The 24,219-nt window shown below is 50.8% G+C and overlaps 6 protein-coding genes across 6 annotated transcripts; 3 read left to right on the plus strand and 3 right to left on the minus strand.

The window, feature by feature from the left end:
• Positions 1–582: 582 nt before the first annotated feature.
• STEHIDRAFT_66101 (MFS general substrate transporter) lies at positions 583–2,982 on the minus strand (the record flags this gene model as incomplete). The annotated part of the gene is made up of 13 exons (XM_007309079.1): positions 583–714; positions 789–988; positions 1,063–1,165; positions 1,238–1,295; positions 1,365–1,388; positions 1,473–1,497; positions 1,554–2,028; positions 2,083–2,162; positions 2,224–2,372; positions 2,440–2,576; positions 2,627–2,642; positions 2,714–2,751; positions 2,803–2,982. The coding sequence occupies 13 exons, from the start codon at positions 2,980–2,982 to the stop codon at positions 583–585; spliced, it is 1,617 nt and encodes a 538-aa protein (XP_007309141.1).
• A 1,726-nt stretch (positions 2,983–4,708) lies between these two features.
• STEHIDRAFT_66165 (uncharacterized protein) lies at positions 4,709–6,205 on the plus strand (the record flags this gene model as incomplete). The annotated part of the gene is made up of 8 exons (XM_007309083.1): positions 4,709–4,809; positions 4,867–4,923; positions 5,029–5,131; positions 5,198–5,254; positions 5,333–5,433; positions 5,507–5,644; positions 5,699–5,818; positions 5,893–6,205. The coding sequence occupies 8 exons, from the start codon at positions 4,709–4,711 to the stop codon at positions 6,203–6,205; spliced, it is 990 nt and encodes a 329-aa protein (XP_007309145.1).
• Positions 6,206–6,796: 591 nt separating this feature from the next.
• On the minus strand, positions 6,797–8,802 carry STEHIDRAFT_171746 (uncharacterized protein; the record flags this gene model as incomplete). The annotated part of the gene is made up of 4 exons (XM_007309138.1): positions 8,786–8,802; positions 8,637–8,730; positions 8,367–8,577; positions 6,797–8,299 (listed from the first exon to the last, which is right to left on the minus strand). The coding sequence occupies exons 3-4, from the start codon at positions 8,574–8,576 to the stop codon at positions 6,797–6,799; spliced, it is 1,713 nt and encodes a 570-aa protein (XP_007309200.1). The 5' UTR covers position 8,577; positions 8,637–8,730; positions 8,786–8,802.
• A 3,204-nt stretch (positions 8,803–12,006) lies between these two features.
• On the plus strand, positions 12,007–12,576 carry STEHIDRAFT_20681 (uncharacterized protein; the record flags this gene model as incomplete). Its single annotated transcript, XM_007309061.1, has 1 exon — positions 12,007–12,576. A coding segment is annotated over one exon (570 nt), but the record flags the coding sequence as incomplete, so codon positions are not given.
• Positions 12,577–13,729: 1,153 nt separating this feature from the next.
• On the plus strand, positions 13,730–18,783 carry STEHIDRAFT_103751 (P-loop containing nucleoside triphosphate hydrolase protein; the record flags this gene model as incomplete). Its single annotated transcript, XM_007309139.1, has 4 exons — positions 13,730–13,900; positions 14,113–14,522; positions 14,576–15,736; positions 15,793–18,783. The coding sequence occupies 4 exons, from the start codon at positions 13,730–13,732 to the stop codon at positions 18,662–18,664; spliced, it is 4,614 nt and encodes a 1,537-aa protein (XP_007309201.1). The 3' UTR covers positions 18,665–18,783.
• A 29-nt stretch (positions 18,784–18,812) lies between these two features.
• Positions 18,813–23,336, minus strand: STEHIDRAFT_171748 (acetyl-CoA synthetase-like protein; the record flags this gene model as incomplete). The annotated part of the gene is made up of 19 exons (XM_007309140.1): positions 18,813–19,214; positions 19,268–19,524; positions 19,578–19,721; positions 19,769–19,802; positions 19,870–20,413; positions 20,486–20,745; positions 20,812–20,869; positions 20,924–21,074; positions 21,142–21,160; positions 21,225–21,386; positions 21,492–21,636; positions 21,703–21,785; positions 21,868–21,921; positions 21,988–22,119; positions 22,178–22,209; positions 22,266–22,325; positions 22,388–22,456; positions 22,523–22,852; positions 23,006–23,336. The coding sequence occupies 19 exons, from the start codon at positions 23,334–23,336 to the stop codon at positions 18,813–18,815; spliced, it is 3,267 nt and encodes a 1,088-aa protein (XP_007309202.1).
• Between the last annotated feature and the right edge of the window lie 883 nt (positions 23,337–24,219).

Below are 24,219 nucleotides of genomic sequence, written 5' to 3' on the forward strand. Positions count from 1 at the left end.
GCTGAAGCACAATGTATCCCATGCAAGATATGAACCTGTTCAGCTTTCCACCGATATCAGCTAACGACGGGTACTTACCATGTCGTAACACCGTTTTCCTCATACAGACCGAGTAAGATCTAGTCATTCTCCATGCGATGAATGGAACAAGAGTACGGATGTCGATTAGTACCGAGGCTGAGACACGGAGAGCGGACCATGGGCAAAAAAGAGCCAAAGTTCGACCAAAACAGACGGAATTGTAGGCGCCAGAATATAGACAAGCCTTGTCGACTACGCCATCGCGCAAGACATTATCGTGACGAGCGATACTTTGAATCGGAAAACTGTCTTGCTGGAGATTTGTGGTATGGGCTTCATGTAGAGTCTCGCAGAAGGGATACGGTTCGCAATTCTTCCTACCTATTGTACTCCGACCATCTCCAATAGTAGATCGCGAAACATACATAAGTACACTCTGGTGAAGTTCGTCAAAATACCCTAAGCTACGAGGGTCGTGATAAGTATCAGTAGCCAGGCATGGCGGGATTGACTGAACAGACGACTTGCCAAGTAAGAGCGTTCGTCACAAGTATCTACATATCACAGCGAAGCCTTCCCCATCGGCTCAAACGGCAGGAGCAACGCAATAAACCCTGACACGATGAACAGCGCTCCAGAGATATATATCGGAACGGATGTCGTCAGACTGGCGTAGAGTGCAATGATCGGCGCCTGCGAGCAAGGGTCATCATCGTTGTCCTTCTGGGACTAGCAGAAGAATTGTTGAGGTGAGAGACGAGACACACCATGATCCCAAAGACTCGATTTGCCGCTGCCACGATCGCATTGCCTGTCCCTCTGCTTTTTGTAGGGAATAGTTCGGGACTGAGAGCGTAAAGCACGCCGTACATGATGTTGCTGGTGAAGCTGTAGCCACAGTTCCAGCCTAATAGAGCGTTGGAGGAACGTGCAGTGGTGGAGGCGAATAGGAAGATACCGGTCAAGACTAGGAGGCGATGTCAAAGGGTTAGTGCTTGAGGATACTGTGAGACCGTGGGGTAGGAGTCATTATGGACGCACTGGTCGAGATGCATAGCGCGCCACGACGACCAAGGAAGGGTATCTCAACGGCCCATCCAGCGAGGAGGGCACCGGGAACGCCGATCACGCTCAGGATAACTTGCTGGGGAGGAAAGTCAAGAAAGTCGGCGACTTGCTCTATGTCAAGACCATTTCTGGGATAGAAGGTACTCACATTGCGATATGTAATATACGTTGAACCGTCACCGAAGTCGGCACCACGAGTCTGCAAGCTTTGATAGGAAGGGTCAATCTTGGGTCAGCCATGAGAATTACGAAGAAATCAGGAGAGATAAACGTACAAGTACGTGACAAAGCTGTTGTATCTATCAGGATGTAGCCAAAAGTTAATACGACCGGTCAGCTCGAGGTACCAAGTGTGGTGGTGGGTGTGGCGCGATTGAACTCACAACGGAAATGCGAGACCGATCAACGCTACCGGAGCCTTTTCAGTGATAGTACCCGATGAAAGACAAACAAGATTTAATCACCCCAGACGATGATTAGCAAGGTCGTAGACCAAGCCAACTTCCTTGTGGCGAACAACGAAGAAACGTGATCACTTGAAAACCCGCTGACGCTCCTCCTAAACGCCGCCAGAGCACTAGTCTCCATCGCCACGTCATTTCCACCCTTCTCCTCATCCAGCGCGCCAACTCCACCGGCCTTCGGTCCATAAATCCTTTCACATTCCTGCAACATCTCTAATGTCAACCGGCTCTCAACCCCATTGTACCTCGCCACCTTTTTGACGATCTCAACCGCCTCTTCATCTCTACCCCTGCCCATGAGATATTTCGGGGACTCGTAGAGATGAAAGACGAAGAAACGGAGTACGAAGAGGAGAAGCATCAGTCCGCCCATTGCGTATAGGAAGTAGCGCCAGCCCTCGTTCGTAGATTTGAGGCAGGGAGAGGTGTCGGTAGGCGTGGGGCAAGAGAAGTTGCCGATGAGGGGCCAAGCAACCTGAAAAATACACTGATCAGTTTATGGTGGGTGCATTTGGCGATTATGACTCACGAGGCTGCCAAGGAGCTGCCCAAATGCCCACCAGACGGAGAGAACGGTGAGCAGATACTGATGTGATGCAGGTACGAACTCTACGAAGGTCACGAAATGTCAGGTCGAAATTACTACAGAATATATGACAATGAGACGCACCAAGGAAGACAGCAGAATCCACAGGTAAGTTTCCCCCAACACCGATACTCCAAGCGGCCGCCAACGAACATAGCGCCACATAGTTCGGCGATGCGCCAGCCGCCACAGCAAATACGCCGGTGATGAGGAGAGTAAGGTTGAAACTCCATCTATCACGGCAAGGACAACGTTATCAGGATGGCGCAGCGTTGCTCCGGGCATACGAGTGATACATACTGTCGACCCCAGATATCGGATCCGACGCCCCAGAACACTGCACCTACGAGCAATCCAATGTTCTGGCCAAGTTTGAGGAATGGACCTTCAAAGTTGAATTCGTTTACGACGGGTGTGAGGATGAGGCCGGTAACAATCTGTGAGGAAATTAGATGGCTGCATTAGACGCGCTGTATGTGGCACCTACAGGCCACAGATTATCTCTATCCAAAGAGAACACATCGACCAATGAGAAATATTACAATTGAAAGGTCCGAACAAGTGGAGGACATACGATAGCCACCCGAATCCAGCCACAATGAACAAGTACCACTGCAACACCCGCCTCAGTACATCCACAATAGACGTTGGCGATATACGCACCTGGTACTTCCCCATGCCAATCTCTTGGAACGCGTCGTTTAGTATTTTTGCCTTGGCCTGATATACCGGATCCAGTGCGTCATTCTCATAGATGTCTTCTGTATCTGCGAGTACTACTGTACCAGGCGCATCCTTTTCAGAGAGCTTTGCGTTCCCTTCGATGGACTTCGGGTCGGCCATGGTCGAAGACGGTGGTGGTCGATGAGCAAGGAGCCGAACCTGCAAACGCCGCCGAAGAGTCTGGAAGACAACTCTTCTTTGATGCTCCCCCGAGTGTTCTCGTGAGCTTGACCACGTGTTCATCATACGAATGCAGGGTCCTCAACGTCAAAAGCGGTCTGACTTCCATATGAACAAGACGGGCGCCGTGCATCGGTATGGCGCGATGAGGAAGCTCGGTCGCGCATGTTGCATATGCGAAGTGAGAAAACAGCTACTCTGAAACCATTTATCATTAGATGCGTCTGCATATCCTGTGGCGAGGAAGACTCAGTGATCAACTTCTTTATCAGTCACGACTTGCCCGGCGAAAGGGGTTGAAGACAAGATGGGGTAGAGATGCATACCTTGATGGAGATATTCTCAACGCTTCACAGAGCTCTCGAGTGTCAACTGCAAGTTCTCCGAGTAGTCAAAGCTTGAAGTATACAAATGTGTAGGCAAGAATGGTGCCGACGATGGCACCAAGACCTGTAAGAGACATTCTTCACATGTACTCTCCAGCTGTTAGGGGAAAAATTGTTGTGGTTTATCCAACATTGTCACCGTAAGTGAACCGATCTGAGTACAGCGTGGCTCGCAATCATGAGAAAAATGAGAAAAGGACCGGGCAAAATCGTCCTCGGATCCCTCCGGGCGCTCGCTCGCGTGGTGGCTCAGAACTCCGCTCCAACTGGCTGCGTGTCCTTCTTCAAGCCGCTTCTTGAACTTGAACCTCTACAATGTCCCTTGCCTCCACCGCCTATCGATGGTAGGTGTATACTACGCAGTTCAAATAACCATCCTTCACACATACGGTGTCGTACTTAAACTGAATGAGGTACGTATCAGCCTGAAGCCTGTGGCAGGTTCTAAAGTCTGACTGTGTCTCACTTCCTTCCACCTCCATCCGAATGCCCGAACCGTTTCTATAAATTCTAATTTTGGCCTATACGATCACAGAGACATTCTATTGGAGAAATTTTGACATTCTTTAGATTATAACATGTGGTTGCCTGTTATGTTCGCCGTTTCCTCTCATGGCCTCCTGCTTGTCCTCCGCGAGGACAACTGTTCCGAAGTCGGAAGTATCTCGCTCACAGGTTTCGGTCTCCATACATCAGAAGCAAGGCGACTTCTTCTTTGCGTTGTTCTGTTGCTTCAGCATGAATTACATGGCCGTTCTTCATATCGAGTGTGGACACTGTACAACTCCTGATCAAGCGACGACTAGCTCAAACGCGCACGGAGCCTCGACCCAAACTGACGTTGTCTTTTGAGTGAACACCTCCCCAAATTCCCAGCGTCGAGAGGAATGATTCTTTTGTCAGTGATGTAACATTTTGGGTGGAGGTTTACACTACTCTCTTTCCGATGTTCATCCGCAGGCAACGATGGTAAGCAGCTGACTCCCTCCTCCTAGACATCTCATTCCTCTCTGCTTATTCTTCGGTTGATTCTCGTTTTAAGAGCCCTCCAGCGTGATTCAGGCCTTTTTCGAGCGGTCATATTGCTCAATTCTGCCTTAGGGAACTACGTGATTCTCCGAGATCACGATCACACTGCTACATAACTAAACTCCAGTGCGTCCCGACCCGAGTAAAATCCCTTCTCCTTTATATACGCTAGCAGTCTCATATCACCACAGTGAAACCCCTCGTCCTCATTGATTTACGGGTATACCTCCGTTGGCACTTCCTTCCACAAAATGAGGTCCTTCATCGCATCGACCGCTGCTGTCCTCGCCACTGTGGCGTCGCAGGCTCAAGCTGGAACTGTCATCTGGTCTGGCATCTTCAACTCTTCAGCGTATGTATTGCGTTGATTATACCTTATCTGGGCATACGGCTCACACATAACGTTCAGAACTGTCGCTGACTTCGACGACTGGTCCTGGTCGAACGAAATTGCCCCCTGGCAATGGTAAGGAACCCACTTACAACATCCCTCGACATAGCTTCTCTTGCTCACTGTTTCTACTCCTGCTACCCTGCTACTACACGGATTCATCTGCCCTACATGAAATAGGTACATTCACGGTTCTGGTGCTACCTCCGAGTACCTTGCCCTATCTCCAAGCTACAAAAACCCCGCGGATACTACCGATGCTCAAGGAATCAAGATCACCCTCGTCAGTGTTCTAATTAACTACCCAATCTTTAATCCTCCGCTTCTCATCATTCGTCATATATGACAGGATGGAACCGCTTTCTGGAACGGTCAGACCATGGAGCGCTCTGAAATTATTCCCCAGGTATGTAGCGGCTCAGTGGGGCAGTTCTCCTGGCTCTAGTCTGAGCTCATCTCTATCTTTGTCTTCGTGATTACATAGACGTCTACCAACCTGGGAACTGGACACCTTTACTACCACTTCTCGCTTTCAACCTCTTCCACCAACCCTCCGAACCCCGGGTTCGAGCATCAAATTGCTTTGTGGGTGTGCGATCTTCTCGCATTCAAGCATATCACTTATACCATCTTCTTCGGCCTTCGATCCCGCGTACAGCTTTGAGAGTCACTTCACCGAGATCAAGTACGGCCTCATCTCTGGTGAGGCCGGAACGACGGACAATGCACTCAGGTGGGACGTGAACTCCGCCACTCAATGGAACACGTCCTTGGTGGCCGGTACCTGGTACAACTTGTTAGTGTGCTCGCATACCGTCACACTTCCCCTTGTTCTGACAACATTCCGCAGCGCCTACGACATCGACTTCAGCGCCAACACTGTCGGTCTCTGGGCTTCGACTGGCGGCGACGACCTCACTCAAGTCATAGAGCCGGTCTCGGCCAGCACTTCTACCAACTCTGAGGACTGGTGCGAAACTCTTCACTCATTATTTGTATGCCCTGGCCCTGTGTTGTCTGTTAATCATTTGCTTTGACTCGCAGGCACATCGGCGAACTTCGTCTTCCCAATGGCGGAACCGATGCCGACGCAGAGGACTGGTACTGGTCTGGCATTTTCATCGAAGAAGGCCCCATCACCACCTCCATTGCTGGTCCTAACCCCGGTACAGGAGGTTCCGCTGGATCATCGAGTGCTTCTGGTTCTGCCTCGAGTACACCTGCACCTTCGAGTACTCCTGCCAGCTCTAGTGCGAGTTCGACTGTCGTGAGCACGACGAGCACTGCTTCTGGGCCTACGCAGACAAAGTATGGTGCGTATAAGTCACTTCAATCTGCTGGTATGATGGACGTTTAGGAAGTGCAAGGGACTGATGAGTGTGCTGTGTGGCGTTATAGGTCAATGTGGCGGCACTGGATGGACGGGTCCCACTGCTTGTGCAGCCGGCTCGACTTGCACTGCGTAAGTATATGTCTTTTCTTGCTCGTCAACCAAAGGATCTGATTTGAGCTCGGTATTTCTTTCAGAGTCTCCGCGCCGTATTACTCTCAGGTGAGTCATCATATTCTCTTACGCTCGCTTCCCGTGAAAGCATGTCCTGATGAGCCCTCGTATTCGACAGTGCTTGTGATTGAGATGCTTGACTTGAGGTCGGGTTCTCTCGAAAGAGGTGGTCTTTTATGGGAGACGGATTGTATAGCGGAGCTACGGCAGAACTGTACGCCAAGCATTCGTGGGGTCATACCAATACCGATGTACCAGAATCTATCATTATTGGCAGACAAACGAGTGGTTACTGTTAGGCTATGGTATATAGGCATATGGATGATTGGCGGTCGCTGGCAAGAAACGGTCAAGATTCAGCCTGTTGGAAATGAGCCAAACAAGATCCTGACGTGAGGCTGTATAGGTAGAAATGCTTAGATGAAGTATGCATACCTGGAGACGTCAGAGACCTTCTTTCTGACTTTCCAACAGTCTGTCATACTTCTCTCGCAGAGATTTGTTCTCGCCCTGTAAGGCGTGGGCCTTGATGGCTAGGGGCCTCCACGTCCTCTCCCTCGTAATGCTCCTCTCCAGGAGAATCATGTTCGTCATCGCTTGTATCATTCTCCATCCACGTTCGTATCCTATGATGTCTGGGAAATCCGCCATTTCAGACAGCCATTCAAATCCGCCTCCCACAACCTTCGGATCGAAATCCGATGCGATCTGCCATCTTGAGGCTCTCGAAAGGAATGTTGAGAGGTAATGAGCAATCACTGGATAAATGGTGGTCTCGCTGGCCTCGTCCGTCGGTAGTGGTGAGTGCCCAGTCCGAAAATGGATCGGGGTACCGGTCTTCCAAATCGGTGGAAAGTCGAAATGAGGTAGCGGTAGCGTGGCGTTGACATATAGCCCGATTGAGGTCAACTTGGGACAGGTATCGACGAAAATTCTGTACGCGGCCAGGGACAAAGATGTAATGTATGGAAGGAGGGGTCGAGGATTGAGATAGAGGTGCCGAAGATGAGGCCATTGGCGGGCGAGTTCCGAAGCCTCATGGTTGGTCATTTCGAGAGGATATGGGCATGTGATAGAGAAGTCTGTAAGCCGCTTGAATTGGAGAATGGGAAGTAGATCGTGTAGTCTAAGATGGGCGTCCGTGAGGTCCGCGTCCGCGAAGTCCTCTTCTTCAGCAGCAATGTACGTTGCTTTGTGGAGACGAAGGTTTAGGAAATAGAGCGAGTCTGACACTCTTGAAAGGGTGTCGAGAAACTTTGTGACTTCCTGGCGCTCAGGAGGAGCTTCTATATGAAGCCATAGGTAAGTCAGGCCATGGATCCAGTGGGCGTTGGGATTTAAAATCGTGGCCGCGTCCGTAAGCAGGGGAGCTGAGAAGGAGAATGTGCGTAGCGAAGGAAATGCATCGTGGTCAAGTGCAACTTCGGGTGAGAAAAGTTGGACAGTGTCGTTGATTGGGATGTTGGCCTTCCTATCGAGGATGATCCCGTTGAGATTTGGATGGTGTTGTATAGCTTGTGCAATGTGAGCGGAGAATGATGTCGCAGGAAGCATGAGGCGTTCCAGTTTCACGAGGGAACGAACGAGATCCACGATATGAGCATGATGAGTGGAACGGGTGAGCGCTTGATCGAACGTAATGCCTAGAGACGTTATATTGGGCATTCGGTCTCGTATATTGCTGAAGAGTGGCAAAACCTCCAAAGAATCTATGAACAAATCAACAGACTGGAGCGAAGGGCTCATGAAGAATGTTTCGAGATGTTGCGCCCTCATCGCAAGTCGTTGCACGTTCGGGAAGATGGTGGCTTCAGGACGCGTTAGCGCAATAGTGAGGATGGCTTCCGAAGTCAAGTAAAAGCGGTTTGAGTCCAAGAGCCTATGCACGCGCTGTGTGTTCATCAAAAAACGGTTCCAATCCTGGACAGTAGGCTCGATGACGAACGCCTGTGAACAGATAAACGTGGAGGATCAATCTGAGGCTCGTTTTGTGTGAAAGAAGAGACATTGTTACCAAAGCTTTGGCGCCGTACGGGTCAAGCTCCGTCGAAATTATTGTCGGCACCAGCGAGCGAAAAATGCCCGGGTGTGCAGCTCTCCAGACGGCATCAAGGGCGGTGTCTCTCCACTGGCTACATACGCGAGCATTCCGCGCATTAGAGTCCGGTGCGAGCGAAGCAAAGACACTAGCTAATATTTCTGAGATCAACAGAACACGGTGCATCCTATTCTTGAGATGAGCTCTCGATTCTGGTAATAAAGCCTTCACCATGAACTACAGTACCTGCGTAGCGGTTGGCAAGCCCACCCTCCTTTGACGTTGATGTTCGGATTACGATTTAAGTATGTGATAGTCACCTGGAGTAGCTTTACAATTTCTTCACAAACAGAGGATGAGTGTATAAACTTTTGGATAGAACCAGACAAGCTCACAGTTATTAGTGGTAAAGCTGTTGAAAGAGCTACAGAATGTCTGACGGTGCGATGCGGCGCAGATGCTGGCAGTATGAAAGAGCGAGGTCAAAGAGGGTCAAAGCGAGGCAGTGAGTTTGAACTGTAGTCTGTCGCGCACGTGCTTGTAATTAATCGATGTGGCACCGTGTGGCGATATGAACATTCAAGTGGGAGACTAACTTATAAGCAAGTGAAAACGAATGCGTACAAAATATTATGGATAAATCAAGTACCAAACTTCCAGCTCAACGACGTAGTAGTAATCATATATCATCAGCTGACCTGCACCTCCTTGTCAGCTACATCGGGCAGACGTCGATCCTCCAACAGCGCGTCGTTGTCATGACCTTTTGTCATTTCCATGCCTTTTCTATTATTTCCTGGTGGGTGCCACAGTTGGGCCACACTTTTCCGAGTTTCTGTGCCACTGTGGCCTGGGTTTGGTTGTGTTTGGTTCTGGCTAGTATATAAACCTACCTACTTCCTGTTTTGTACTCTAGTCTTGAGATCGTCAGTCTCCCCCCTATACAACCTTTTCCTTGCCCTTGGTGTGTGTTTCTGAGTGAGAGATCGCCTGCCAGCAACCCCTCTTTGTAGGATATGGTTGTTCTGGTGTGGTCGTGACAGTCGTGCTTCTGCTGCAGCTCTGAATACTGACGCCCCATCTCATCCCGACTATTGATCATCGGTGCCATGTATCTCCCAAACACCGCCCTCTCTTGCAGGACAACCTTCATCATCGCCTCTACCACCCTCCACCCGTTCTCAAACTTGGACACCTCCTCCATTGTATGAACGTCCTGTCCTAACGTGGACATCCAAGCTCTCGAGCCATACGTCCTGTGATTCTCGGTCAGGATGGGAGACACCTCGTCTTCGCTTGACCACCGGAAATTGCACAGTCCGGAAAGGGAGGTGGAGAGGTATCGAGCAATGTCGGGGTATGCAGTCGAGATAATGGTGGAAGTGATGGGGATGGGGGAGCGGCCGATACGGATATGGGCTGCGAGTGGATATGGTCCAGGCAGATAGAAGGCTGTGGGAAGAGTCGTAGCATCCAGATAAAGTCCAAGTTCGACGAGATGTTGACAATGATAGGAAAAGGGGTCGACGGCGGCGAGGGTAAGAGATGTGGCACCTGCGACGATTGGATGCGGATTTAGAGAGAGAGTCCTCAAGGTGGTGCATTTGGGCGCGAACTCAAATATTTCTTCGTCAGTCACGTCGAGGGGATACGGATGCACGATGGAGAAGTCAACGAGGCTTTGGAATTCGATGATGGGAAGGAGATGTTGAAACTTTAGGCGAGTGACATTTCGTAGGTTGGAAGGGCCGTCGTACTCCAATCGGTGAAACACGAGTGAGAGGTCTTCGAGCGAGGTACATGTCTCAGCTAAACACGCGATTAGGTTGCCGACCTCGTCAGAAGAGGGTAGGGTCATTGAGTGTATCCAAAGGTAGGAGAGAAGGTTTGATGGGAAATTTTGCTGGGTGAGGAACGAGCGAAAGTCGGGTATGGAATGTATAGACGTGGAAAGCATTCGAAGTGCAGGAAAGGCTTCGGCATCGAGCTCGTGATCTGGAACCGCCAATTCTCGAAAAGTACAATTTCTGGTATACGGTACGATGTGTGCCTGGAGATCGCACCATATGCCTTCCAGGTGCGGAAGACGCGATATTGCCTTTGCGATAGACGCATTTAGACAATATAACGGAAGGGAGAGGGTCCTCAATCGCGGGAAATGCTGTAGGAATTGACCGATCTCAACGTCGTAGGTGCGTACGCATTCCTCTTCGGATTGGATACGAATCGAGTCAAGGCCGGGCATCCTATCTTTGATATTGTTCAGAACGCTAGAAATGGTGTGTCGACCTTCAGTCGTCTCCGCTTGCTTATAGCAAAACATGAGTTCGATGCTGGTCACCGACGGCGACATGATGAGCGGCTCGAAGTACAAAGTACCCGCGAGGATATATTCGAGTTTCGGAAAAATATTCAAGGTCGTGCGAGTGGCGGCGATTTCAGCGACGGCTGAGATAGAAAGTCGATAGCGTCCTTCGTACGCTTCGTCAAAGTAGCCACGTACTCGTGCGCTGCTGCGAAGAAATCGTCGCCAATCGTCCACAGTGACGGACCGAGTGAAAGTCTACATAGAACACCCAGTTATTACGTGGTCAGATACAACTTTGAAACTTTTGTAAAGGACAAAAAACCACCCACCAGAACTGAGATGTCGGCTCCGAGTCCGATTGTGCTGGCTCTCATAGGTGCGAGCGACCGGAACACCCCAGGGTCGACCGCTTTCCACGCAGCATCGAGAGCAATGTCGGACCATTGCCTACAGACCTGTGCGTTGTTTGCGTTCGACCCTTGTCCCAGGAAGCCAAAGACGACCCTTGTCCCAGGAAGCCAAAGACATTGAGCAGAATCTCTTGAATAGCTAGCACTCGATGCATAGGCTGAGCCATTTGTTCAATCGGGGTCACGCGTGAAAAGTTCAACAGGGCTTCATGTACTTCTCTGGTGTCACGTAGATCGCGGTCAGGTTTGTAGATTTAAAGCGTTATTAATGTACAGCTGGGATGATAGTTACCATAGAATAGTCTACCTAGACCAGACTAAGCTTCAGAGCAACTTCAGAGCGAGTGTCGTGGTGAGATACTGTACTTTTTCGACCAAAGGTTCATCAAGAATTTACGTCACCCATCAGTTTCGCCCGGGTCACGGTTCAGAAGCCGTGCGTGAGCGTGACGGGACCCGTAAATGGTTCAGAAAACAACGTAGGCGCTTGCGAAAATGATTATTTTGCGCAAGCGCCTGCCGAGGTCACTGTTCTCTCACCCTGCGTTATGCGTGAGGTCACGCAGTATGTTGTTCGGTTCATCAACGCGGAGAACGCGTGACGAACCTTTGGTCGAAAAAGTACAGTAGGTCGAAAACTATCGAAAAACACGGGCTGCGCTGGATTGCGCGGCACGCCACACTTCGCGGATGCAGCCGGTCGGAGGTTAAACATGGGGAAGTGTCACCGCGCCGCGGATCGCGCTCCTCCAAGATCATTCAACAAACAACGATCATCTGAAGAAGAATTAAGACAAGGTGAGTTTCGTTTCAAACGCAACAATTATCTTGATTTACTGGATTCTCGTCCTATGTAGGTGATATGTCGGATACAACCGCCATAGTCATTGCTCTTCCTGCTCCCCCAGTTCGGGCTGCAAGCTCCCCATTCGACGAAAGCGATGCGGACACCATCCTACGCTCATCTGATTTTGTCGACTTCTCTGTGCACCGCTTGATTCTGTGCAAAGCCTCACCATTGTTCGAGGACATGCTCTCTCTACCCCAGTCACCCGGCAATGGAGACATACCAAACGGCGAGACTAGGAACGGTAAACCTGTTATCCAAATGACAGAGGACTCCCGAACACTCGACCATGTTCTTCGATTCTGCTATCCAATACCTGACCCTCCTCTTCCTTATATCGAAGACGTGAAACATGCTCTGCGAGCATCAGACAAACTTCAGCTCGAAGTCGTCCAGGTCGGAGCTTCCCGACGGTTGATCACTATGGCTGAGGACGAGCCCGAGCGCGCCTACGCCATCGCCTGGCTCTTTGAGCTGCCCGACGTCGCTATCGTTGCAGCCAGACATACCCTTCGCCACCCACTCCTCACTGGCCCTTCCATCGCAGAATTCTCTGAAATTCCAGCGAGCGCTCTATACGCTCTACTTCAGTACCAGCGTGAATGCATTGAAGAGGCCATACGACCGCTTGGTACCAGTTCTATGGCGTGGTCGACATTGGTACCCATCACTGCCATCAGGGACTCTCGTCCGTGTCCGAATCATTCATTGCGCAGTGGACACGATAGCTCTGCCACAGTGCCGCCCTGGGGCCACTCGACCATATGCGATCCATGGATCATACGGTACTTCTCCGCTGTGAGGGAAGCTCTTCAAAAGCGACCTGTTCCGGAGACACCGAAGGATATGGGTCTGTTGTTGGATGTGTTGCAAGAAGAAGCGAAGTGTCCCAGTTGTTGGAATAGTGCGCGAGTGTACGTTGAGGATGTTTCACAAATCTTGGCGGAGATTGTCCGGCGGAATACAAACCGGGTCAGTTCATCGTGTGTGTTTCTGTTGCGTTTCGATGACCTGACCTACTTGCTCTTTATGACAGGTCAAGCTGATCACTCCCTTCTCCGAGACTGCATCCTATGACGGGACATGGAGCGGAACTGGATATGCGAGAATGACAGAGATGTTTTAGTGACATCTCCTTACGCGTTCTCCTACAAGTACTTCGTTCGACTTAAGTATATCGCCATGGGACGCCTTTTTGACCGCCTCTGTATTTCTTCTACTGTTGGGCTGTTGTTTTGACTGTATTTCCCGATCCTATCAGCAAAAATGAACTGTTTCGAGACTCAGAACCTCCGTTTGCAGAGTCAACCGCCACAGTAAACAGTCGTCTACGATAAGTCTACGCCACCCAAGCCGTAAATGTAGTTCACTAGAGTTTCGGCCCTGCAGTAACGTAATGTACTCTATTACGGTTGGCGCAAACTCTGGTTTGATCGGACTCCATCCGACCTGTATAGCAAACATTATCCCATTGTTAAAGTTCTTCCTTTGGGAGGCGTCTTTCAGCGATGGTTTCTAAACGCTTTCTCGAGAAAAGTACACCTCTAGCGCGCTAAACCTGTGATATTTTCACAGCAGCTCAGTCGGGGTACGAATCACGGTGCGTATTTATGTGGCGCATCCTTTCTTTCTCTTACCTCTATCACCACTAGATCATCTCATCACCAGTATGGCAGACTCAGGATGGGGATCGGTCGACGAATGGCATACTACTGACACAACGATGACGACTTCAGCGACGACAACCAACGACACATCTAGTGCTCCACCAGAAATGCCGGAACCCTCTCCAGAGATGAAGTTGCCGAAGACACGAGGGTATCAACAGGAGATGTTGGACGAGAGTCTTAACAATAATATTGTCATTGCTTTGGACACGGGCGCTGGGAAGACACATATCGCAGTGCTGAGGATGAGGCATGAGGTTGAGAAGGAGACAACTAAGGTGTGTGGCTCACCGATACATGGCTTTCTTCCTTCTGGGCCTTTGTTGGACATCGGACAAGAACATAGACTTAGTCCTCCAAATCTGTCAGTCTTTGGACTTGGAGGGATATGTCGACGTCTCAACCGACTGTCTAGATTGCCTTCGATTGTGTGGCGCTGTGCTCTTACACCCTCTAAGAATGTGTGGCGCGAATTGACTTTGCGCTACAGGTCTGCTGGTTCCTCACTCCAACAGTCGCACTATGCTACCAACAACGTTCCGTCATCCAATCGCATCTCCATGTGCCAGTCGCCATGATATCCGGCGCGCTCGAACCAGACCAATGGAAAGACCCCAACCTCTGGTCTCGTACCCTCGCCACGCATCGCATCGTCGTCTCCACCCATGATGTCCTTCTCAATGCGCTTCGTCACGGTTATATTCATCTGGGACGGCACATCAGCCTAGTCGTTTTCGACGAGGCTCACCACGCGGCAGACAAACATCCCTACAACCGCATCATGCAAGAGTTTTATTTCGAGTTGCCGAAGGTAGATCGTGGGGATGGGAACGTACGCCCGCGGGTACTAGGGCTGACAGCGAGTCCGGTCTTTGGTGGAGATATCGAGAGAGCGTTCTTGTAAGCCGTATTTTCTTTATATACAGTTACTCCGAGATAACCATATTCTTCAGAAAACTGGAAGCGAACTTGGACTGCACCATACGTGCCCCAGTTGCAAACCGATCGGAACTCGCGACCCACGTCCATCGACCCGAATTCAAACATGTCATATACGAAGAACCGGAATACATGATGGGCTACGGCGAAGCTCCTTCAGCTAGCGTTGTCTCGCTCCAGAGTGTCGTTGAATCCCTGGACATCCGCCAAGACCCATACGTGCTCGGTCTCCAGGCCGAACTAGCACGCTTGCCTCCGGGACCCGATCGGTCACGCACTGACCAAAGACTATCGAAAACGATCAACAGGCAAGACTCGTACACGCACAAGGGGATGCGCGATTTCTTCAGGGCAGCCGATGAGATTTGTTCGGATCTGGGAGCGTGGGCGGCGGATTGGTACGTTCAGACGGTGCTGGAACAAGCCTGGGACACGATGAAGGGCCCAGTTCCGGAGTTCGCTGGCGCTTTGAATAATAGGGAGAAGCAGTACCTTATGGGTGCGTTATCGAGGGTGCAGGCCACACCGGTGTCTTACGATCCGGAGGAAATCGTACGGAGGAGCTCAGACAAGGTGAAAAAGCTGATTGAGACGCTGTTACACGAGAAGGAGGTCTTCGAGAGTTACGATGAGGAGTACCATGGACTCATTTTCGTCACCCGTCGAGACGCCGTTATAGCGCTTTCGGAGATTTTGGAGAATCATCCGGAGACAAAGGACGTATTTCGTACTGGTGCGCTGCTAGGGATGTCGGAGAATTCTGCTCGGAAGGCCTTCCTCGATATCACTCGAAACATGCTCAAGCAGTCCAACGAGGATACGCTGCGAGACTTCAAGGTCGGGGACCTGAACCTCATCGTTGCTACTGCCGTCGCCGAAGAGGGGTTGGACGTCCAGGCTTGCAATAACGTCGTTCGCTGGGACCCGCCGATGAATATGGTCAGTTGGGCGCAGAGTAGAGGTCGGGCGAGGAGACAGCGGAGCTCATTCGTGCTCATGTTTTCGACCGCCTCTGTGCATGCGAAGGATGTCCAAGGGTGGGAGTATCTGGAGCAAGAGATGGTGAGGATGTATAATATGGAGCGACAACGTCGGGAAGAGGACGAGGCTGGAGAAGAAGACGAAGAAGACGGGAACGAGGAATACGTCAAGCCCCTGTACAACGAGAAAACCGGGTTAGTCGATTCTCCCCTTTGACTTTATGTTCATCAACTGACGGTCGTTTTTGTAGGGCAAAAATCACCCTCGATTCGGCCATCACTCATCTCAATCATTTCTGTGCAATTCTTCCTGGCGGCGGCGGTCTAGGATCTCATTCTCCTATTTACGATATCAATCCGCCTGAATTCCCTTCCGAATGGCATGCCCAACCAATCGCACTCCTGCCATATGCCGGTCCTTTCGGCGCCACAGTCACTCTCCCGAAGCTCCTCGACCGTCGTTTTCGTGTCTTCTCGACTCCAGTCATCCACGGGCGAAAATCATACGCCCGCCGTCGCGTCGCATTCGAGGCGTACAAGGCTCTCCACGATGCAGGTTTATTAAACGACCACCTGCTACCTCTGATGAGTGTCCTGGAGCCCGAACTTGAGGACGAAGTGAAGAAGTTGCTATCCGAGGTCGATAAACGAGACGGAGTCACTCGAGTCACCAAGCAGCTCGATCCCTGGAACCTGGAGCCTGGACAAGAACCCGCATGCTGGTACTCGGCAGAGCTCATCGTTCACGGTTTGCCGACGCTCAGAATGTTCACCTTGACAAAAATTAGCACTCTCAGGGAGGACGAGATGCCGCTCTTGTATACCCATGATGGATCATTATTCCCCGTTCGTGTTATACCCAGCGATACCCGCATTCTTCCACTGGATTCTGACATTGTTCGAGCCCGGGAGTTCACCAAGACGTTTCTCCTTCCGCTTTACGGGAACCGCATGAACGCTGACGATGATAAATTCGCCTACCTCTTCCTGCCTTCCGACGCGTCTGCTCCAGCCTGGAAAACCCAACTCTGGGCTCAACGGCGCGCAACTTGCGAGAGCGAACCAAAGCCATATGGCTTCAATTTTCCCCTGCTCGCTCACGCAGATTGGTTTGGTAAACACTACGATTACCCACACGATATCGGCATGGTCGGCGAAATGCGCAAATACGGTCGTGCCCATCGTTTCCTGAGATGGAAAATGTCGCGGGTGACCGAAGAAGAAGCGGAGGAGCTCACTTTACGCTACGCTCCTGAGGGCGGAGAGCTGGAGATCACGTATCCTTTGATCGTAGCGAAAGCTCTACCCTCGAGGGTCAACTTCCTGGCCCCTCTCCCAGAAGACTCGAAGGGCGCCGCCGCCGCTAGCCAACGCTCCATCTTACTGCTTCCCGAATTCTCGACCGTGGCGCTCACCTCATTCGTGGAGACGCAGTATGCCCTTTGGATGCCATCTATACTCCGGTATCTCTCCATTACCATGACTGTTTGTGCCATGCGAGACGATCTCCTTTTGGGCTCACCGCGACTTTCCGCCATTCCGTTGAAACTTCTTACCACAGCCGTAACGTCCGGGGTCGCTCAGATGGGTATGAACTATCAGCGGTTGGAGACCCTCGGAGACACCGTGCTCAAGTTCGTCACCTCATTGAACCTTCTCAGCGAGTACCCGTTCTGGCACGAAGGATACCTTGCGAGGAGAAAAGACCACGCTGTATCGAACGCTCAACTTGCGAAGGCTGCGTACGAGAAGAAGCTGTTCAAATACATCATTCGTGACATGTTCGCTCCACGAAAGTGGAGGCCTACCTATATCGGCGGGGCGAAGGTCGAGCCTCCGTCCGATGCGAAGGCTGAGGACCCGGAGGACATGGCCCCGACTGTGGTCAAACGGCCGCAGAAAGGACCGTCGGAGGCAAAGAAGAAGCAGAGGGCGAAAGCTCAAGGAGAGATATCGACGAAGGTCCTGGCCGATGTTGTTGAAGCTCTCATCGGTGCGGCATATATCCATGGGAGCTTCGATCTCGCCGTCGAATGTATCAAAGTCTTCGGTCTTGGTCTTTCATGTGAATGGCTTCCCATTGCCGCCCGTATCGAACCCATGCTATCCCGCGTCATTGAACTCGAATTCTTTCCGACCCAGCTTTCCGCCGTCGAGAACATCCTTGGATATACGTTCGAGAGGAAGGCACTATTGGTGGAAGCGTTAACGCATGCGAGCTACCAAACGGACCTAGGCACGATCTCGTATGAGAGGATGGAGTTCCTCGGCGATGCCGTCCTCGACATGCTCGTCACAGATTACCTCTATCATGCTCCCGGAAAGGACTATAAGCCCGCTGAGCTTCACCTTCGGAAGACCGCAGTCGTCAATGGCCACTTCCTCGGCTTCATATGCTTACGAGCATCGACGTTCATATCGACCGAGATGCCAACGAAGGTCAACAATCCGAACAGTCGCAGACGAGGGAACGCGTTTTTGATCCAGCTAGAGCAGCAACAGGAGCGTCTATACCTTTCGAAATGCCTTCTCCATTCCAACTCGAAGGTCCTCGAGTTGCAGAGTAATGCGTTCGCGCGGTTCGAGAAGACAGATGGCGGAGAACATATCGAGCGGTCTTTACTAGAAGACCCCATATTCCCTTGGGCAGCACTCACCTGGCTCGAAGCACCCAAATTCCTCAGCGACATGGTGGAGAGTCTGATCGGAGCTATCTTCCTGGACAGCAAGGGCAACTGGGACGTTGTCCGTGACGTTCTTCGCCTGCTGGGAATCTGGGAAGTATTGGAGAGGATCGTACGAGACGATGTGGAGGTGAAGCATCCCGTGTCCAGGTTGGCGGAGTGGGCTGCGAAGCAAGAGAAAGAGACGGGTATTGAGACGGAAGTGAAGTACGTGATCGAGCAGGGAAACGGGAGGATCTCGTGTCGGGTGTTGGTCAATGACATGGAAATGGCGTCGAAGGATGAGGTATGGCGAGGGAAGATTAGTCGGGAGAATGTGAGGTTCTCTGCGGCAGAAGAGACGATTGAGGCGCTAAGACTGGATGAGTTGGAGCGGAAGCAGGTCGAGGCAGATCTTGAGGCTGAGGATGTCGCTCCGGAACCGCCTTTTGAGGACTGAAATGTCTTTTGGCTCTCTTGTGTACGCAGGAACGTCGAATTGCTTCATGTATTCTACAGGTATATATCTTCATAACGTGGATGGAATGTACATGTATTGCCGACAAATGTCCCAGCGATGTACAAATGCAACGAACCGGTTATCACCGCTATTGTAATAACCCAACCTTCTTCCAATACGCCATCCACATCTCGACGTCCTTTCTTTCCAGCTTCTTGATACCTTTCAACGTCGACGAGACCTGCACGGCCTTGTCCGTTGAAATAATCCCATCGCTAACCTCACCCATCTCCTGCTCGAAGAACTCAAGGAGCTTTATCGCAGGGTTATGTCTTGCTACTTCTTCATTCGCCCCTTGTGCTGCGGATCGGAGCTTGGACACCCACTCTTTATAGGGAATGATCGGTACGGCGAGGGCTTCGGAAGCGGTATGAGAGATAACATCCCAGGAGACTGTGTACGGGTGGACGAGATGAAGTACGGGTTCATCGCTGCCCAGCATGTCCAACAAAACAGAGGCGGCAATGTCGACTGGGACGAAGGAAACGTTCTGTGATATGTCGGTCTTGAGTAAAATACGGCACAGAAGGTAGGGATGCGTACCTCAACTCTGTGGGGTATAGCTCCGAGAACTTGCGAACCCTTCAACGTGACGGGAACCCACTCTTTCTCATTCCAACCACCGGTCTTGCTGTCACCGCAGAGTTGGCCCACGCGGACAACGTTTGGCTTGAGGCCACTTTCCTTCGCAGCTCGTAGAAGTATGCTTTCCGCCACCCATTTACTTTCGCTGTAGCCATTCGCGACGGCAACCCTTGGATCGGTGATAGGAAGCTCAGGTACGGGTGAGAATGTAGAATCTATAAAAGGGGTCAAGAAGGCAAGTTGAGGTAGGCTATTCAGGTCGACGTACGAAGGAATACCGATATCGAGCTGGTGAAGAGTATTGGTGGTGGCAATGGGCGGGGCGAACTCAGTGAAAGATCGACCAAGTGGCGTACTCCCGCAACGAGCGGTTCGAACGAAGACAGAGAGAGGTTGAAATCAACGCGCCAAGCTGCCAGGATGTCAGATTTCGAACATAAGGCCCAAGGAAGTACTTACCATTATGGATAATGCTCGTCACAGAGTCCCGCATCTGTACGTCAAGTTGCTTTAGCGAAGCTTCTACACCCCTCACGAAAGGATGGGAGCTGGCGACATACCTCACCGAACAAGTCTGCTCCCACTCCAAGATCTTTTTTGCTGAAGTCAGCTTCGAAGAGCACGACCTTGTGGCCACATAACAACTCTACATCCAGTCCCCAGCTCTCGAACGCAGCCCTCTGTCTACCCACAACACTCTGTCTACCCACAACACTGCCCGTTCCAGTCCTATTTAGCGCGTACACTCGAGTGACAGACTTCCGCTCTAACAACTGCGCCAACAGATGTGCTCCGAGGCGACCGGTGGTACCGGTGAGAAGGACGACCTCATCGATACTGGCGGCAGTTCCTTTCCCTTGTGGCGAATGGGAGGGGAAAGTGGAAGAGTAGGTTTCGAGCAGTGATTGCATAGCGGATACCTTGGCCTCGCTGATAGAATCGGGGGAGGCAGAAGCTGAAGCCAAGAAAGCGAGGATGAACGACGAGAGTGAAGTGATGGTGGGATTAGAGTATACGAAGTTGTTGGGGAGGTGAGCAGTAAGGACATTTGACGACTTTCTGAGCGCATGAATGACGGTATTGCGAATGTATGTTGCTTGTAGACTAAGCACGACAACGTAAATTAGTTAGTATGGGAAGGACGAATCGGTAAAACTTGTAAATGTTGGTGCATACCTGTCACATCCTTCAAGGAAGAAATCGACGGTGTCAGCCAGTTGCAGCTTCATGACCTTTTCCACGACCTTCCTTACGAAGTCCTTCGTGGATTCGGAATTCCATGAATCAGGAGCTGGGATATCTTCTTGGGTCGAGTTCTTTATCGTCTCATACAAAGCTTCGATCTCATCTGCGTAAGCCCTGATAACAACGTGACGACGAGCGGTCATCTTGGAAGTGAGCTCAAACGGCTTCGACGGTTTCGAAACCAGAATCATCTACGGCGAACAAGATCAGTCAACTTCGACTCCTTCAAGGAAAGGTAGGTGTAGAAGTTTGCCGACCTCCTTGAACAATCGAGAGTGCGCAGGTGCGAAGTTGTTCAGCTGTTCGACAGTCGGCCTGTACCAATGATATGTTTTAAAACCTCCAAGAATCAATTGTCAGATGTCTTACCAGATCTTGTTTCTGAAATCCGCCAACTTCGCTTCATCCGATGGGTCAAACGCGAACTCAGGCTTTGGATCAATCAAGACGCCATTTTGGAACTGGCCCCTGCCAAAGATCACAGCGGACGCCACATGGGGATCTTGCACAAATATTGACTCTACAGAAAGGGGCGAAAAAACCTCACAATTAGTCGTGAGAGTTACGTCGTAGAAATATAAACCCACCTAATGGCCCAGGATTGGTCTTGTGGCCGCCGTTGAGTAAGGCGATGTTGAGAACAGAGGACATTGAGGGAGTGATTGCGCACCTTCTCACCGGTAGACAACATAATCTGGTCATCCGCCCTTCCATAGACTCTGTACAGTGTCGGTTCGGTAGGATGCCTTTGCAGTAAATCCGAAGTCCTGTACATCGGCCTCCCGTCGCTCGATGTTGTGTTCGTAGTGTTCGGTTCGAAATATTCGGTCCTCTAAGCCGTACATCTCCCATCAGTACCAACGAAATCATTCCACGAGCGTCGGCGAGAGAAACGTTGAGATAGAAAGGAGGCGGGGAAGGTGGTGACTGGACGTACAATAACGCAGACTTCGAACAAGTCATCGCTTTCTTCTTGAGGAAGTAGCTCGTATGTAAGTTGTCGCGAGAGATGGAAATATGGCCAAGTATCTATGCTGGGCATTTCGGCAGGCATAGACGTGCTGATGCACCCTACTTCCGTGCTGCATAAGACAGCAGTAAGAAATCATGAACTCGAAAGCTCATAGAACGAGATTGTGTGGACGTACGCGCCATAAAATGGGTAAAGAGCAACGCCCATGCTTGTGACCTTGTCTCCGATGGCCTTGTCTATTGGACCTCCCGAATACAACTGCCGTAGAATAAAATAGTGTTGCATAAGTGACCATCTTACTCCGCAGTGTGTGGACGAGTGTAGGAGACCGCTCACGTACAATAGCTCGCAAATTCTTGATGACTGGATAATTTTCTGGATCGCGCATCCATGCCTTGCATGAGTAAGGAAGAAGTCAGTTGATAGCAGTATAGCCGTATGACGTCAGATTAGGACCCACTTCGACAAACGAAGGAACACAGAACAATATCTCGCTCTTCGTCCTGATGATCCCTTCGAGGTAATTCTCCGGCGTTGGCATGATTGGTGGCGAGGACGGTTTGAAACACGCCATGACCACACCAGTCACGACCTATGTTAGCCACCCGCTAAGTGAGATTTATGTTATAGGCCAAAGACAAGCAGCGCACCGTCCAGATAAAATTGACAGAACCCATCGAGTCTTAGCAAGACCGTAAATTCGAAGACAAAGCAAAAGATCTAAGAGCGGATACATACGGAAAAGCGGCGCCGTATGAACACCAAATACGGTACCACACAAATCACGTTCACCGTAAGCTGAGATATTCGGCACACGGGTCAGTCTATTTGTCAGATCTCAAGTGAGAAGATAAACTCGCCATGAGCCATAGTCCATTGCAGGAACGTTCGGTTCCTGACATAGATTGGCTTGGGAAAGGAGGTTGACCCTGTGTAGAAATGTAAATCGGGCGATTCCTACGAAACAAGAAACGATCATATGTAACATGACTTACCAGAAGAATGATAGATACAGACCGTTCTCTCCAGGTCCAATTTGGGGAACACCATTTCTTCCACCTTCGCTGCACCTGCACCTTCGTCGGAGATCTGTTCGTACTGTAACATCTGGAGCAAGTCGAGCTCGATACCGTCATCTTTCAGGATGAGTTGTGCATCGGAATAGAGGCGTTGCATGGCTGGATCAGAAGAGACAAATAGCTGCGTGACGCCTACGCTCTTGACGAGATGGGCGACGGCAATGGCGGAATTTCGAGGTGAGATAGGAAAGGGCACAAGGCCGAGGCACATGATGGAGGCCATGGTGGCCCAGTAGGTGATTGTGTCTGCAATCCCCATTAAGCGACAAAGACGAACGTCAAAAAGTTAGTAAAAATATCGATGATATACGATCAGCCCCTATTTCAGCTATATGGGCTGCAGATACCACGCCACGCGAAAGATGATAAGATGTTCCGGGCACCACGGAAGAAACGTACCAGCGTTCGCCAAAATTCCAAGCACAGGTCCTGTCTGGGTTTTCCCCTTTCCTTCAGACCCATTCTCATACCGCCCACAATGCGCCTTCACTATCTTCGCAGCTCTCTTGATGATCCTAAACGCTTCTGGGTATTTGATCGTCCTCATCTCACCTTGTGGTCCATCCGCAAACACGAACAGAGGATGGTCAGGATTATGTTCTGCATTCCATCCGAATAGTTCAGGAACGAGAATGGTGCCGTCTAATGGTGGCGGTCTGAAGGTAGGACAGTTCTGAGCTTGCGGCGTGGGGAGTTTATCGGGAATGAGGAAATGTGGTTTCGACGTCATAGCCTAATCGTAGTTCGAGTGTAGATGAACCTGCAGCTCTCGAGATGATGCTGAGGAAGATAAGTGTATGCTTGTCACGAAAGACTTATATACCTCTGTTCTAAACTCCGAGAACGATCGACCGACGTTGCGTCCACTTGGAAATCCGATGCGTGCGAGCAGGCGGCTACATTTCAGCGATATTCTATCGGAAGGGACTCAGCCCCATGCAGCCGCCTCAGCCTCGGTAGAGTTCAGGCGTCATATTACGCAGAAATCCTGCTTTTCTTGCGCCTTCATATGCGTGAGCAAGAGGGAATGTGCGATGAATATCGGCGAAGAGCCAGGACTATGGGACACGGAACTTGAGAGACCAACACGTTAGCTCTACATTCGGAGATGTTTATACTTTCGAAGCCACAACGAGCGTCCGAAACGCGTCTGGGTCGATCGAACAATGGGATACCGTGATCTACTGAAAAGAGGGATGTTGTTCACCAATGTAAGCCGTTTAAGTCCGGTCAAGTCGGCGTATAACCTTGAGAGGACGTACATGGTATGTATATTCGGCGCGATGCTTCGCGCGTCGACCCTGTCCCTCATCTTCCACGCAAAGAGGTTCACACAGATGCGTCTGAACGCAAGAACATGTGCGAGAGAAAGGCTACTACCGTCGTCTACACAGCAGAAAATCGTTCCTTACGGCACTCTCCGGGGTTGCGTACGAATAAGGCGTCTTTGTGGCGTTGTGCAAAAGCCTTGTGGCCCTCCTCTACTGTTTCTCTGATCATCGTTGCCGACCCGCGTGAGGGTACAACTGATATTTTATTTCTATTTAGTACTTTGAGGTTACTAACGGCAGGTTATTCTCTCGTCCATGAGCGCTGCTCGAGTCGGAGAATAG

The sequence above is a fragment of the Stereum hirsutum genome (genome assembly GCF_000264905.1).
Source record: "Stereum hirsutum FP-91666 SS1 unplaced genomic scaffold STEHIscaffold_17, whole genome shotgun sequence".
Classification (NCBI taxonomy): domain Eukaryota; kingdom Fungi; phylum Basidiomycota; class Agaricomycetes; order Russulales; family Stereaceae; genus Stereum; species Stereum hirsutum.